Source organism: Helicoverpa zea, chromosome 22, assembly GCF_022581195.2.
Source record: "Helicoverpa zea isolate HzStark_Cry1AcR chromosome 22, ilHelZeax1.1, whole genome shotgun sequence".
Taxonomy (NCBI): Eukaryota; Metazoa; Arthropoda; class Insecta; order Lepidoptera; family Noctuidae; genus Helicoverpa; species Helicoverpa zea.
In genome coordinates, this window is record NC_061473.1 from 9,481,400 (window position 1) to 9,497,765 (window position 16,366).

A 16,366-nucleotide genomic window follows, 5' to 3' on the forward strand; every position below is an offset into this window, starting at 1 on the left:
TTAGGACTTTTAGTGATCCAAAACTCAAAAATTTTCGGGTTTGCTTCACTTTACAGTTGTTTTTAATTAAAAAAAATTTTTAGTCTACCTTAGCAAAAAGGTAGCGTCGTTTTTAAGTTCTTTTATTAATAAGAAAGTAACTTCTAGTTTCCATATGAACTTTCTTATTTACGGTAGGTACTACTTTAAGTCCCAAAATTTTAATACATAGGCGCCAACATCAACAAAGAGTTATGTACGTTTGGGCTACATTTTAATTAATTTTTGTTTTGAGTTCTAAAATATAACAAAAATGTTCACGCAATCAGAAACTCTGTTCCCGTGTTTTTGCATTCACCAACCAGCAATAACTTATGTACGATTGGGCTACATTTTACGCAATTTTTGCTTTGACTTGTTAACTATAAAAAAAAAATCGCGCTCGCTTCGCTCGCGCTATCGGTAACTACGTGCAGGAATGAATTTTAAGCAGTGCACAAAAAAAACTGGTGGTCCAGAATCATTAACAGAACATATCTGCATCATCAGTAAAAAAAATTTTTTAACTCTTTTGTCCGCCCTAAAATCAGCAAAATATGGATACCAACTATTCTAACGCGCTTGGAGCAGCGCTCGCGTCAGTAAACCGGTTTCGCGTTGCCGCGCCGTGCCTACTGTGACGACTGTGACGGTACTATCGGTTACAAAATAAACATCTTTCGATATCAATAACTTTTCTTTTTTGTACTAAAACACAACAAAATAAAAATATACGTATCTTTAAAACTTATTTAACTATAAGTTGACAAAGTTTGCGCACTGGATAAAATTCATTCCTGTATATACTGTTTTTCGTATGGGTTTGAATTGCAGTTGGAGGGCACCATAGAAATCTTGCCCAGGGCGCTGGTAGAGTTAAAACCGGCACTGAATATATCATCTGTGAAAATTTCAACTCTCTAACTATCACGGTTCATGAGATACAGTCTCGTGACAGACGGACGGACGCACGGACGGACAGAGGAGCGAAAACAATAGGGTCCCGTTTTACCCCTTGGGTACGGAACCCTAAAAAATGGGGGCGCTAAAAAAATATTTATTCTCAAAGTGGGCATTAGATAAAATAAGTTTGGGAACCACTGCTATAGAGTATAGATCACATCAAGATCACTTACTTTTTCTATATTTCAGGGAAAATAAAGCAAAAACTTTATATAATACATTTACTTACACACTTACAGTAACGTTTTAGGTAGGTAATACTTACCGAACTAAATGAAAAGGTTTTATTATGCTTAGTGCAAAAGTGCCAAAAAGTTTTACTTAATGACTTACAAAAACCTACTTACTTACTTCTAATAGTTACATAGATAATATTATTAAAACTAGTAGTTACTGGCTTTTCAATAAATAAGTATTTTTATGTTTTACCTACCTAAAAATAACTTACAGTAAAACGTACAATTATTGATTTAAATAATACATATAATGCATATATTTACAGATTATTGGATCGCCACAGGACTTTTTTTTGTGAGACTTTATTTTCATATAATATGCAACACATACCACACTACACGATCCATAATCATATTATTGTACAGTCAGCTTCAAAAGTAGCTGAACAAATGTACATTTTCAAAACTGCTAAACACCGTGCCGTCGATAACTTACACGAGTATTCATCTACATTCTTTGAAGTTTATAATGTTAAGTAAATTTTGATATTTTTTGTTGTTATGAAATGATCACTCTTTACGTTGTTAGACAGTTTTGAAAATGTTAAATTGTTTTGCTTCTTTTGTCGGTGACCGTACCTACATATATTATCGAAATCCACATGTGTCATTTGACATAGGTACGAAACATGATTACTGAATGACAACTTGTTTTATTTAGAATAACTGAAATGTAATGAATTAATTGAAAAATAACAACTCACGTGGGCTTCCAAAGTATTTGCTTTTAAAACCAATGATACGTAGACATGAAAAATCCTCCTAATTGTTGTGAGGTATCACGCGGTGCCAGAGAGTAAAGAGGCTGCACTCAGAGGTCCTCTCTTTATATACAAGCTGTTGATCTGCATCCGTGCCATAGTCAAGGAGGTTAAAATTAAATACGTAAATAATCGATTTGAATTACGGTAGGTGGGAAAAAGCTAATATGCGCTGCTTTTTTTGATGTTGTAATTTCATGGTATTTCAGAATTTAGCCCACGGTTAAACACAAATCATAACAGAATTGCCCCGCGGCCACAGTGTGTGCGTGATGGCAGCTATGTGTGCGTAGACAGAGAAAACTAATGTCTACGTGTGTGCGTGAGTGTCGATGTGTGAGTGTCTTATCTACGACATGACAGCGCGAGCGCGCGAGCGAGCGAGACCGAGTGATACGCGATAGCAATCATTTTACCTAAAGTTTCGAAAATCACCTTCATTATTGTCATTAACTTCGTTTTACTTTACTTACTAATTTTTGAGCATAAATTTAACACAGATATCTTATTAACTACAGTAATAAGCAATACTAGTGCGCGAAAGAAAGTTCACTAACATGTTAACAGCTGATTGATAAAATGTTCGTTTTGCTTTATCTTTCAGCATAAAGTTTTCGCAGTGATTTAGTTTTTATTTTTGAATTAAATTGGTTAATAATTAGAAATTTTGCTTCCTTCTTAACGGTCTTAGGACCTTGGAACACGGAAATCTTATTAATGACGTAATACTAGTGCGCTAAAGGAAAGTTCACTGACCTGTTAACAGCTGATTGATAACATTTTCGGTTTGCTTTAACATTCAGCGTAAAGATTTCGTAGTAATTTTGTTTTTACTTTTCGATTAAATTGGTGAAAGATGTGTTAGTTAAGTGTAGGCACGAGGTGATTCTTTCGGCTCGTAGGTATTATTGGCGTGGTTAAGAAATCAACTTATTTACACTAATAAAATTGATTAAGCTGACTACGTATTTACAAAATGTACAAATAAATAAATTACCTAGTTTAGTTACCCGGAGGTACTGTTCAAAGCTGTCACCTTCACACTCTTGGCACAATCGAGCACGACGAAGTAGCTGGTTGTCCTTCAGCTAACATAACACTATCACATTCGTTTTTAATGTGTCGAAAGCACTAAGTTAACGGTCCTAGCACATAAGTCTGTCACATGACCAGCATGACCCTCCGTGATGAGGGTTCCCGGTCGGTAAACATTTCCCGGAACATAGGTAGGTATGTACGGCTGTCATTGCACATCCTTGGCAGTCGTAACGGGTAGTCAGAAGCCAGTAAGTCTGACACCAGTCTAACCAAGGGGTATCGGGTTGCCCGGGTAACTGGGTTGAGGAGGTCAGATAGGCAGTCGCTTCTTGTAAAGCACTGGTACTCAGCTGAATCCGGTTAGACTGGAAGCCGACCCCAACATGATTGGGAAAAGGCTCGGAGGATGGATGGCTGTTAGTACACTGTTGTCACTGATCGCATACAGGCGGACCATCGCCACCAACTCGTGTTCGTGTAGTTTTCCGTCATCTCGCACTTTGTACCTACACGTCGCGGAATTCAAAGCGCACGTACGCAGCAGCGGTAGGGACACGAAAAAAGTATCGATGCTTTGTGGTATCGAGTACATTCCAGTTCGATACCGATACTTTTGTACTCGATACTTTGCAGTCGATACTTTTACTCAATAAGTACTTTTTCGCAGGTATCGTATCGAATGAAGAATTTAATTTAACAGCGCTTTCTAGCTCACTCGTTGAAATGTTTTAAGACACTCTGTCTTAAAAAAAGAAACGACATTTGATTTCTGGAGCCACCATAAGAAGTTGGCACACACTAAAAAACAGAATAATAAAGCAAGTTCTTCATCACAGCCTGAAATGAAGGATGAATTAAGCTACTACTTATCGGCACAGGTTTCGCCACTTTCAGTAGATCCCTTAAAACAATGGGAAGATATGAAAGTAGTTTTCCCAAAATTATATTAATTGGCACGAGAATGAATATATATCAATCACTGCGACGTCAGTACCTTCAGAACGATTATTTTCTAAAGCAGGAAGTACCATCACAAAAATTCGAAACCGCTTATCTCCAAAAAGGCTCAACAAACTTCTATTTTTAAGTGACTCTACGGAGGAGGAATGGGAACTTTAATCTACTACGCGGGTGAAACCGTGGGACACTGCTAGTTTTTAGTATACCTCAACTTAATATTGTTTCCTTTTGCTACATTTTCGATTTGTTTCATTCATTCTATTTTCCATTTTTCTATTATTCTATTTTTGTGTAGGTACCAATACCATTTGTTTTTTATGTCCTGCTGAACTGAAGTAAAACTGACATTATTTACTAACTGATATTGACCTAGCAAATTTTGATCTAAAAAGTACTCGATACCTTGAAGTATCGATACTTTTATTTCGATACTTTAATGAGTACGATACTTTGTTATCGATTCTACTCATGAGTACGGTATCGATACTTTTGCTTCGATACCGTGTCCCTAAGCAGCGGCGGCGACATCAAACACACTGCTTGCCGTCGGCGCTTGTTTGTTCCGGCTTCAAGGGCACGCGGGGAGCGGCGAGGCGAGTGTGTGGGAGTACTCGCACTGTGATTGGGTGAATTTGGGTAGGCTGGATGATCTACGATTTTTATTGAACGATCGTTGCGTATGCTTTGTGCATGTATCGTTTGCGTTTGTGTGAGTGCGCAGCGCGGTAGTAAGGCTAGTAACACACGCGCCGAATTAAAGTACGGCTGGGTTACACTGACGGATATACGTAAATAAGAAAAAAACATGAAAAAATTACCTACCCATTTTTTCGTTGATTTGGGTCGAGAATCATTAGCATATTTACGTCCTTGACTATGGCACGGATGCAAATCAACAGCTTGTATAAGAAAGATATTGAAAAGGCCGCCATGTGAATGGCTTCCCCAGCGTTATTTTGTTCTTCTGTCTCTAAACAGTACACCTTAACTTGTGGTTACGTTTACAAAAAACAATCAAACTCGATGATGAGTTAATGTAGGCATGAAAAAAATTGAAAGAAACGAAATAAAATATAGAGAAGAAGACCCTATATTTTATTTCGTTTTTCTATACAGACTACTATTATGCCATGTGAGACTACAGCGACATCTAGGTATATAATATAGGGACAGGGTCAGAATATTTGAGCATTGCATCCTTTCCTCATTCTAAGACCCCCATAATCCAATACCATTTATTATTTCGCAACATGGATCCGACCCCAATACGATAGTGCAATAGTACATAATCAGTTTTACTTGGAGTCCGTTCGGTTTTTGTTGGGGTTCCCTAAATCCCAGTGGGATCATAATAAGCCGGAATATTTTAGTCCAATGTAGCCATCGCATTGTTTGAAATATTCACGAAAAATAACAAACTTTATTTTCCTTCAAAAGGATGTTTTTTTTACTCAAAATTACTAATTCAATTTGTGTTATTATTTTACGTGTAGATTTCTATTTCATGTCCATTATTAATATTAGTTAGTCTCTTCCAGTAAACATATTCTTCCTTCAATCCTTTTGCCCCTAAAAAGAAAGGATATTCCATAGAGGTAGCTAGATAGTATATACCTCTTTCAGTCTTATCTATACCTATTCCCATAAAAATAGGTTCCATAGGAGAATTGCCATAACAATCAGAGTCTCTAGCTTGCTGTATATCTCTACACTTTATAGCTACAAACTTCTTAGGGTTCTTTAAAGCCGAGACCCATAAGGGGAGAACTCTGAAGTGGCTGCAAGTTGTAGTACATGGGTACAGGCTGATATCCGACGGCTGATACTCTCCCCCGTTCACGTAGATGTCGACATGTCCCATAGGAGTGGCCATGCCATAGCCATCGATATTTGTGTGAATTACTTGGACAAAATCTGCATCGCCAGCATCAAGCCTGTGTTTTGGTCCCAAGTTCCGAAAGCAAGGACCAGATGGTTCTAAGGCTGAGATGGTGGATATATTTCGACCTGTCATGGTTTGGAAGTGTTTGGCTACGAAGCTGGCGGTGTGGCAGCCTAGGCTGAAACCTAGGAGTTCCAGTTTGCTTGGGTCTAGTCCGTACTCCATGAGTTGGACTAGAATTTCAGCTACGTGCTTGCCTACAGGTCTCATGAGTCGTGTTGCTCTGAAATAAACAGTGTAAAGTATCATGCCAAGTTTGAAAACAATGTATAAAAAAATAAGAATTAACTGTTTTATTGCTTAGGGCATTCGAGTTCATCTCATAACTTTATGCGCTCGTTAGACGATCAATTAAACTGTGCAATATGACGTATTGAGCAATTGACCGCGGCGTCCAATATTGAAAACGGCATGATGATTTTGACCATAAAAAAATTCTCAGTAAGGGGCAGCCTTAGTTAAATACAAGAAATTATTTATAAGCAAGTTTCCTCTAGAGACAAGATACTTACAAATGATAGTGGACAGTAGCAAATCTCTGGTTGTCCACCAGAATGACGTTGTATCCCCTGTCCTCGTATTCATTGGCGAACATCGCTGATATGGGCAGGTTGGGGCTGTCGAGGTAGCCTATAGCCACTATCAGCGTCCTCCTGGAAATAGTTAGAAAGGATTCATTTACTTCTTCTTCTTCTTCCTGCCCTGTTCCCAAGTTATTTGGGGTCGGCGCAATATATTCGTCTTCCATATCTCTCTGTCAGAAATCATACTAACATCTACTCAAAGGCTTCATTTAGGTACTTATGGACCAGAATTGGCAGCAATAGAATTGGGTTAGTTTTATTTATTTATTTATTTAAAATACTTCTTGCACAAATAGTACAATGGCGGACTTAACGCCTTAGGCGTTCTCTACCAGTCTACCTTTGGGTGGCGGAGAGAAAGCGTTGGTAGGTGCAAACATATCCGAAAAACTAGTATGAAACATATACATACATATATTACAATACACAAATAAATTAATAATAATATATATGTATATATATAACTATATAATTATGTATACTACATACAATACTAATAACATATCAAGAAAATTAATTTGAAACTGACTGTTTACGTTTCTGCCAATTTCCCAAGATAGTGGTGCTCCAAGTACCATGCCCATCGTACAGCTTCTGGCATTCGGAGGAGACGGAGTGCCAGGCATAAGACTGCGAGGAGTCGCCTTGTTTATGAACAGGGAAGTGGAAAAACTAGGCATAAGCTTCTGCATAGGCTCGAGTCAAGCTGGAGCTCGAATAACCATTGCACCAGGCCTCGCCGCCCTGATCAACGGTTGCACCACCAAGACAACCATAAAAGGCAGCAAGTACCATGCACTGCCTCAATTGGAAGTAGCCTCTCACCGATGCCGACTATTGCGATTCAAAGGCAAGACGATCGTAATACTCGAGTGGAGAGAGGAGACTCCATTCACTCAGGCGTGCTCACTGCTGCAAAAGATCGCAGAGGATGAAGAAGAAACGCCAGCCACGGCTCGCACCATAAGCGTCGACGCGATGGCAGTTGGATGGAAAAGGGGTGACGTCGCAGACCGCTTCGGCTGCTTGAAAGCCTCGGAACACCATGAGGTGGTAGTATACGAGGACAGAGGGGAAACCTTGAGTTTCCTTAAAGTCCCCGGAAACCCTACAGCCGGCGCGACGAGCCCCACAAAAAGTCCAACTGCGCAAAGCGGGTCTGAAAGAGCCCAGCAAAAGATAGCTGCTGAAAAAGCCGCAAAGGTGCAAAGGAATACCACCAGCAAAGAGGAGCACGCTCGTGCGCGGAATCGCCTTAAAGCTATCGGTTCTTTCCTGAGCGCCATGCTCCCATCGGTTAGTCGCAAATCACCAACAGCGAAACAGGAATCAGCAGTGGAGCGGTTTTTCCGAAAAAAGCCCAAAGAGCCCGAGTCACCAAAGCCTAAGCCTACAAGAGCAGACAAGGGGCAGGTCAGCCCACCGACCCTCGCGATGAGTTTGGGCACCACGGACCATGTCAAAAGCGCTTTCCTGGAGTACGTTGCAGTTGTAAGGGCCACAAAGGAGGTAAACCTTAGAACTTGCAACAAGATCATGCTGACCTTCCGTCGAGAAAATGAGGGTCTGCTCCGGGTATTGCTCAAGGAAGCAGAGGCGGCGGTGTACGACAACGCCAACTCCCAAGTCATTGCGGGGGAAATGACGGGGTCGTACATGGCTGCCTACAGCGCAAAGAACGGTTTCGTGGCCCTGGACGAAGAAGCAACGGAGCGAACTGGCAAAATAAAATTCCAGACGCCACACGATGACCCGATAGTGGTTACCGCCAAATGTACCAAAATCATGCTGGAGGATAGTATTCTTGAAATGGCACAGACCGTTTCTGGGACCTCAGACACCTCAGCATCGACGGAACCTTGGGCGGTACCCAATATCAGATGGGTAAATGGGGTGCCGGGGTGCGGCAAAACTACCTGGGTGGTGAAACACTTCGACGAGAGGAGGGACGTCGTAGCCACCACGACAACTGAAGCGGCCAAAGATCTAAGAGGAAAGCTTGCGCACCAATTGGGCGATAGGGCGAAGACAAAGGTGCGCACTATGGCCTCAATTTTAGCCAACGGGTTCAAGCCAAATGAGAAATGTCACCGCTTGACGGTAGACGAAGCTCTCATGAACCACTTCGGGGCCATAGTCATGGCAGCAAAGTTGTCTGGTGCAAGCGAGGTGGTCCTCATCGGAGACGTGAATCAGCTACCATATTTGGACAGGGATAACCTTTTTCCATTAAAGTATACCCGTCCATATCTGGTGGCTGGCATCACACAGGAGCTGCTCTGCACCCACCGTAACCCGATGGATGTGGCCTTCGCACTCAGCGAGATATACTCAGGTATATACTCCTCTAAAACGTCGCTGTCTCATGTTCATTCCCTGAGCTTGAAGGGTTTTACGGGAGCGCAAATACCGACCACCGCCCAGAACACCCTATTCTTGGTTCATACGCAAGAAGAGAAATCTTCTCTTATTAGCCAGGGATACGGGTCCGGTGAAGGGTCGCGTACCTTAACCATTCACGAGGCTCAGGGACTGACATACGACAGCGTCGTCATCATAAACACTAAGTCCAGGAAGCTCCAAATTCATGACAGCGTCTCTCACGCGGTAGTGGCAGTGTCGAGACATACGGCTAGCTGCGTCTACTACACAGATGACGCCGACGATGCCACTGGCCGTTTCATAAAGCGAGCGATGGACGCGCCAATAAAAACGGTCGTCGAATACAACCTCAAGACGGCCATGCAACATCGAGACTCCACTGTCATGTTAGCCCTACTAGCACTCGCAAAGTCCCTAGTCGCTAGCGGGAAATGAGACCAATCCCCAATCCGTTCCTGTCCCAAAATCGTGTTTAACTAAGTTGCCAAAGTCCATGAATATAGTGTTAAGTATTGTGTAAGTAATAAAAACAATTTCTGTATACATATATATATAAATATTAAAATAAAAACGTAAATACGCGGTGGACTCACATAGTCTTAAGACTAGACATAAGTTTGTGAGGCCAAGACGGCAAAAATTATAATAAAATAAAAAAAAATGTAAATAAAAGCGCGGACCCTCAAGTCTGCGGTAAGGCTTTATTAAAAAAAAAAAAAAAAAAAAAGATAGTGGTCACGAACTTTAAGTTTGAAGGTTTGAAGTTCTGAATGATAATGATCTTATTCTTTAGTTCTTGGGTGCGTTGAAATTAAATTATTTGATTATTAACTATGTATTTGATTCGATAAGACATAGAATGATCTGCGTCTGTGAACATTAATATAATTTGTCAGGGAAAGAATAGAAACAATGTTCTTCTAGTTCAATATTTATTCGAGCTAAACGCACCCTATTCCAGACAGCTAATTATTCACTGAGCCTCTTTTGTTCACTGCAAAAAGTTAAACAGTTCCAATATCAGATGTTTTAGAAGCCTACTAATTAAACATCCTAAATCCTAGATCTAAAAAAGTCATACCTATCAAAATTGACTCTAGGATCCTTGGCGATACCCCTGGCGTTCCAAAAGTTGTACTTCTGTCTGGTTCGTCCGTTGCCCTGGACCACGAAGGACAAGTACTTCAGCTGACCCTTGGGGATCAGAGCTGGTTTGGTGGAGCCAGGACCTGCGGGAGCAAAAGACCTGGATGAAGAATGATGTACTGGTTCGAAGGTTGTTTCTTCTTTGTGTTAGAACTGTTAGAAGAGTCTTGTTCTGCAGTGGACGAGTAAAATGGTTGATTATTTTAGGTGTACTGCTTTTGAAATATTTGATGACGATGAAACTTACGCGGGTGACAAAATTACATTATCCTTGCAATATTAGTAAGTTTGTTCTATAATTGAATTAATTGACTAAACAGTAAATAGCTTTAGGGTCTGTTTTTTTTTGTTTTATGTTTATTTTTCAATCCACATTACGCAACTGGTCATGTTTACTTTCGTCTTTGATTGCCTAGAACACCTACATTGACATGATTAAATCTAGTCTAGCTTGATTAAAACACAGTTTATCAAATAAACAGTAGCTACCATACATTCAGACATAAAATTAAGCTTTATCTCCCCTTCTCAGAAGATTTGTGTTATTAAAAACAAGCGCGTTACCGCATTCACGTTTCCACGAACAGCTTGAGGAATGAAATCGCAGGAACATTCTAGTTACCTAAGATAAGCGTAAACACTTGGGTTGGTTACAATTATCTTCGTAATGCTTAGCTGCTGAAGTTAACTATGAATAGAAACATAAGTTTGTCTGTTTATGGATACTTACTATACTAGGATATTTATTGATAAAGCATCAGCCTTTATATCGTCCCATTGCTGGGCTGTGGCCTCCTATCACATATAGAAAGACTGAGTATGAGAACACCAAGCTTGCTCAATGGGGGTTGGTATCAGGATACTTTTTTGATGGCTAAATGATTTTCAAAATCCTTTCAGTAGGTCTGGAGACATTATAAACATTATAAATAAGAAATTTTGAAGTTTTAACCGCATCCAGAGGATATTTAATCATGCATCCGGATAAATGTAGCTTTCCACAATAGTAAAGACTATAGAACTGGCTGTATATGTATTTTATGATCACTACATGGGCTACAAATCTTTTAAGTTCAAGTTCAAGACGTTTTCGTAAAGCAACTGTTTACTTTTAAAATTGAACGTGAAAATTATTGTAAACAATTGTTTTAAGGAATCTGACGATTATACTTGGGCTCTAGGCTCGTAGGCAGACGAAGTTGCGGATCAAAGCAATGTCTGTGATGCAAGCAAACCAGTGTAATGTCACTCGTTATTCAGATGTCTTCCGCTACCATTGTGCTAGATAGGTTTTGTACTATACGACAACTGGTTGGTTTTATTGCAGACATAAACAAAAGACTTACTAGTTTTGTTTTCTCTAAGTAATATTCACTAATGTCAGGCCCATTAAAAAAGTATTTCGGTGTCAGATAGCCCTTATTGAACAAGGATATACATATAATTATGTTATTTTTTAAGAGAAGTAAGTAGTTTCTTTGGGACACTGGAAATAATTTAGTGTAGATGATAAACTTATAATCAGAATATGAAAGTATGAAACTCATGTATTTTTTGGTGATGAGTTTTTCTAGATTTAACCTTAAACCTATCTACAAACACAACTATAAATTACAGACATTTTTACGACTGCCTTGTTACAAATCTTTGACATTGATTGATAGCGAATCTTCAAAATCTCCTAAATGGTACAATTTTCCTGTTTTTTTCGAAAAATGAGGTCAATGTCATTGCTCGTTTATGATTAGAATACAGATAACAATACCTGCTATTGTTTTAGTGAGGTTTATTATTGATTGTTTTTATTTAAGGACCTTCCTTAAATGGGACAAAAGGAATCTTTACTATATAATCCTTATTTACATTAAAAATGCGAAGACATTGGAGTTGAATCACCTCAGGAACTACTGATTCAAAATCTTTGTTATTGGATAGTCTATATCACGCACACACACACAATCACTTTAAACACAAAGAGCTGCTGCTACTCAAAATCTAAGATTAAGATTAAGATTTTTGCTTCATATTTTAAGTTTATTTTTTAATTTTACTTTTACTTTATTTTGTCTGTATTTACTTTTAAGTCTTCAATTGTAAAACCTAGTCTCAATTTTGCTACATAAGGGAAAGAGCGAGATAGCCCCAACACAAGTATTATTAATTACTTACTGGGGTTGTCTCATTTATAAAATTATTGTGACAGTTTGAGACAAATAAACATTTTTCATTTTCATTTTCATTTTCATATCGGACGGGGCTATAAGATACTTTTTATCCAGGCGGACTAGCTCCCACGGGATGCTGGTAGAAACTAGTAACTTAAATAATCGATAAAATACCTACTTTAATTCGATGTTCTTACCTAGTGTTTTGCAAGCGCGGATCCAGCCCTCAAAAAAGGTTGTGGTCACAGCTACTAGAAAATCGGAACTAGAAGCGGCTACTAGAAAAGTACAAGTCGGAGCATGAACATGCTCATTAAAAATTATGCAAGTCGTTTATGAACTTTTGAATGAAATTATTTCCTTTTTTCTGAGCATCAGGACTTTGGCATTAGGAATGAAAATAAACTTAGGAGGAAGTTGGACCCGATAAAAAAATAGTTTCGATCCAAACCTATTTCAATCAATAACTTCTAGTAGTCAGTAAGCCAATATAGGGAGGGTTTGACGCACTTGGTGCACTTCTCAACTACCAGTGGCGGCATAGCATCGGGTGGCACCCGGGGCTGCTACCTATTGAGCACCCCAAAAAAAAAACGACAAAATAAAATTACGAACCAATGTAATAATGCTAAAAAGTTTTTTTTTTTTTAATATATCTAAACTCATATTATGCTCACTATCAGTTCCGTCTCTAGCTTATGTACCGGGTGCAATCATTACTAAAGCACCCCTATGTATGGAAAGATTGTGAGTAGTTTTGTTTTTTGCGCGAGCGTAGCAAGCCGGAACATTTTTAGATTTCGTCGTAGTTACCAAGTTATAAAACCAAAAGCGAAGACGCGGAATAAAACTGTATAAATTTTTGAGTTCTGTGCCACAAAAATACCTATAGAAATTATGGAAAAGTAGGTACTGTGAAATTAAGAAGTTGTGAGCGTAGCGAGCGCAAAATTTTGGAGTCTTGGGACACGAAATCACAGAAACAAGTAAAAAAAAAGCCACTGCTAAATGAAAAAACCGCGAGCGTAGCGAGCGCGAGATTTTTTGAGTTTTGGTACTGTTTTGTACAAAAAAATGTAAAATAGTGACTATTGTAAATAATAATAATTTTATTGTAATAGACAGCTGTGTTGCTGTTTTGTTCTTCACCGCTTCTTGTTAACCAGAAAGTCCTGAAAGAGGGCGTTATGGGGGTGCTATCCTTTTCTACTTTCAATTTTAACTTAAACTAATCTAACGTTTTCGACATTGGGCTTAAACCACCGTAAAGTGAAAAAGCCGCGAGCGTAGCGAGCGCGAATTTTTTTGAGTTTTGGGACACAAAAGTACCTCAAAAACTAAAGCTGTTAGAAAAAAAAATATGGTGATCTCGAATTAATAAACAACAGTCATAAAATTAAATGCAACAAAAAAAAGTATTATTTTGTTCCCTAGTGTTATCATCAGCCTATCGATTTAAAAAAACCGTAAAAGTGTGATGTCACAAGTCTAGGTCTAGGTAATAAGGTTGTGGGCATGCCCATCGTGCCCACAACGGTGGATCCGCCCTTGGTGTTTTGTCATGTCATGGCAAACGGAGATAATTTCTTTGTAATGTTTTTCTGAAAGTATTTTTTTCTTTGTAATTTAACCTGTACTTGCTAAGTAATAACTGTACTTGCTAATAAATAAGTAAGTATCTTTTAGTAGTAAATCTATCAAGGCTTCTCTTGTATCGTAAATCGATATATGCACGACGATAGTAGTGTCGATAGCTAGGCTACAAAGTGAGAGGTAAATCAATCTACTGCCGATAGATAGGCACTTCCTTGCAGCTATTAGTGCACGAAAGATACGGGCTCTATAATATTATAATGTCTAGAATTATCTTAGATTACATAGATTTTCATAAGACGGTCTGCAAGATTCTCAAACATCTTGCATCAAGTCTCTTCCAAATATTAAGGTACCAATTAATTTTCGGGCATGTAGGCTGTTGTCAGACCTAAAAAAAACTAGCACCGGTAAGCAAAATGAATCCTTCCTATATTATGTATGATTTGTTTTGCTTTCGGGGCAAAAGAGTAGACTGATCTGTTAGGTTACTTTCGACACCAGAGAAGTCTTGAGTGCGATGCCGGCCTTTTGAGAAATAGATATAGTCTGTCCATGAAGTTTTAAAGGGCTTATGTATTGGTAAATACCAGAGACCAACATTAAAAAATATAGGTTCATAATATACCCAATTTTCTTCTTATATCTTCCTGATATCGTCTGCCGCAAATATATTGGCGATCTTCCAATCATCGTGTATTGATTGACCAAACTTTTATCCTATATGGCACCGGGATTTTATGGTCGACATAACCTTGTGAAACAGCCAAGTAGGTAGGTAGGTAATCAAAGTCACTGGTTGAAATTAATTCAGAAATTAATCCAACAATTTATTCTACAGTCTTTAGTAATAGATTTACTAATGGTATTGTGAATGTGAGTAACACGCAGCTTGACTGCCATCACCCCTTTTTAGGGTTCCGTACCCAAAGGGTAAAACGGGACCCTATTGTTTTCGCTCTTCTGTCCGACTCTCTCCGATCCGACTGTCTGTCACCAGGCTGTATTTCATGAACCGTGGTAGTTGGAAAGTTGAAATTTTCACAGATGATGTATTTTTTTGCCGCTATAACAACAAACTTGTTTTTTTTGCTCATTTTCTAAATAATGGTACGGAACCCTTCGTGCGCGATTCCGACTCTCACTTGGCCGGTTTTTTCATAACGCCATAGATGGACTTCACCATGGCCATAGATTCCTAAATAGTTGCTATACGTAATACGGAATAGCTCCATATATAAGATTCATCCATTTGATGAACCAATTTGAATTCGGTTTCTCGATATTTCTTAGACACGGTACATAAGCCCAGCTGTTTTTAAGTTATTGGCTAATTTTGTCTGCTAATCTGATAGATAGCTAAATCTTAACCGGGGTGAGAAAGTGACTGCATTCAATGTACAAGGATAACTGCTTGGACACTTACCTTGAAGATGATAGTAAAAGTTACTTATATCTTACTTAATTATCGACATTTTGTACCTAATTTAAATTCCGCCTTTTTTCTTGCCGTATGAATGTATAGTTGTTCCATCTGACTACATTATAAATTCTTTGACTATAATAAATTAAACAAAAATTAATAAACAGAAAGTCTCCATCAAGCTTTAAATCACGTTTCTTGCAAATTATTTTAAACCTGTCCCATGAGCTTTCAACTTTTTTCTTTATGTACATTTACCGAAAATCTAATAAATATAACCTGCATTAAAGGTAAATAAATATTTGTAAAATGGAGGCAAATCTCAAGTTCAATACCAAGAGCGATAGCGAGGGCATATGTATTAATTCATCATGCATGATCATGTGATGGCAAATTCAATGGAAACGAGAAACGAATAATAAATAAGAGGAAGATTTACAAAAAACCAACATCAAAATGCTACTTAAATAAAACATTATAAAAAAAAACATACATATTGACATCAATCCGGCCGGAAATCCGTAATCTCCTTTCTTGTCCTGCTCATACGCCATAGACGGACAAGAAACCATAAACAAGGAAACACTCGTAAATAACACAACTTTTAACATTTTCACTAATAAAATTCACTGAAACCAGTCCTAAATAATTAAATTATTAACAAAATTGAGCTACGAACGTTTTGAGTATTAATACTTTCTTATATTTTTTTATGAGAATTAAAAAAAGTTTATGATTCATAATAGTTTTGGCGCGTAATGTTTTTTTTTAAGGTCGGTTGTCTATTGCAGCGGCTGCCCGCGTATACAGCCTCTTTAGTACTGGCAGGTTTGTTTTCAAGCGGTAAGGATGGCGGCGTGTTGTGAAAAACATGCATTCTTTAAGTTTATGATAATCTCTTGGATAAAATGGATCGCCCTTCATTCTTCAATGCACGTAGGGAAGTTTGTTATTTCTGTAGATACTTGTTTATCTTGCTATACGTAAATTCATTATGAAAATCATAAAGGTGTCGTCGATAAATGGAGTTTTTGGAAAAACAATGGATGATGTTAATCTAAATATTGGGTATTCAGTCATTTGTTTGCAGTTCAGTTTGGTTGTTGATTGAAACGTTTTTAAAATCGGTTCTGGCTTGGAAAATATTTTAATATA

The 16,366-nt window shown here is 38.4% G+C and overlaps 1 protein-coding gene across 1 annotated transcript; it reads right to left on the reverse strand.

Moving 5' to 3' along the window:
- Positions 1-4,907: 4,907 nt before the first annotated feature.
- LOC124641224 (lipase member H-A-like) lies at positions 4,908-15,938 on the reverse strand. The gene is made up of 4 exons (XM_047179253.1): positions 15,705-15,938; positions 9,966-10,113; positions 6,431-6,571; positions 4,908-6,141 (listed from the first exon to the last, which is right to left on the reverse strand). Exons 1-4 carry the CDS (start codon positions 15,820-15,822, stop codon positions 5,460-5,462), a joined length of 1,089 nt encoding a protein of 362 aa, XP_047035209.1. The 5' UTR covers positions 15,823-15,938; the 3' UTR covers positions 4,908-5,459.
- Between the last annotated feature and the right edge of the window lie 428 nt (positions 15,939-16,366).

What these genes read in the sequence shown, in the direction of transcription:
- LOC124641224 (XM_047179253.1), bottom strand. Translation starts at nt 15,822, where the DNA reads ATGTTAAAAGTTGTGTTATTTACGAGTGTTTCCTTGTTTATGGTTTCT. An exon ending in GGCCGGATTGATGTCAATAT is followed by an intron (nt 10,114 to 15,704) that starts GTATGTTTTTTT and finishes TTGCTCCCGCAG; the next exon opens with GTCCTGGCTCCACCAAACCA. An exon ending in CCTAGAGTCAATTTTGATAG is followed by an intron (nt 6,572 to 9,965) that starts GTATGACTTTTT and finishes AACTATTTCCAG; the next exon opens with GAGGACGCTGATAGTGGCTA.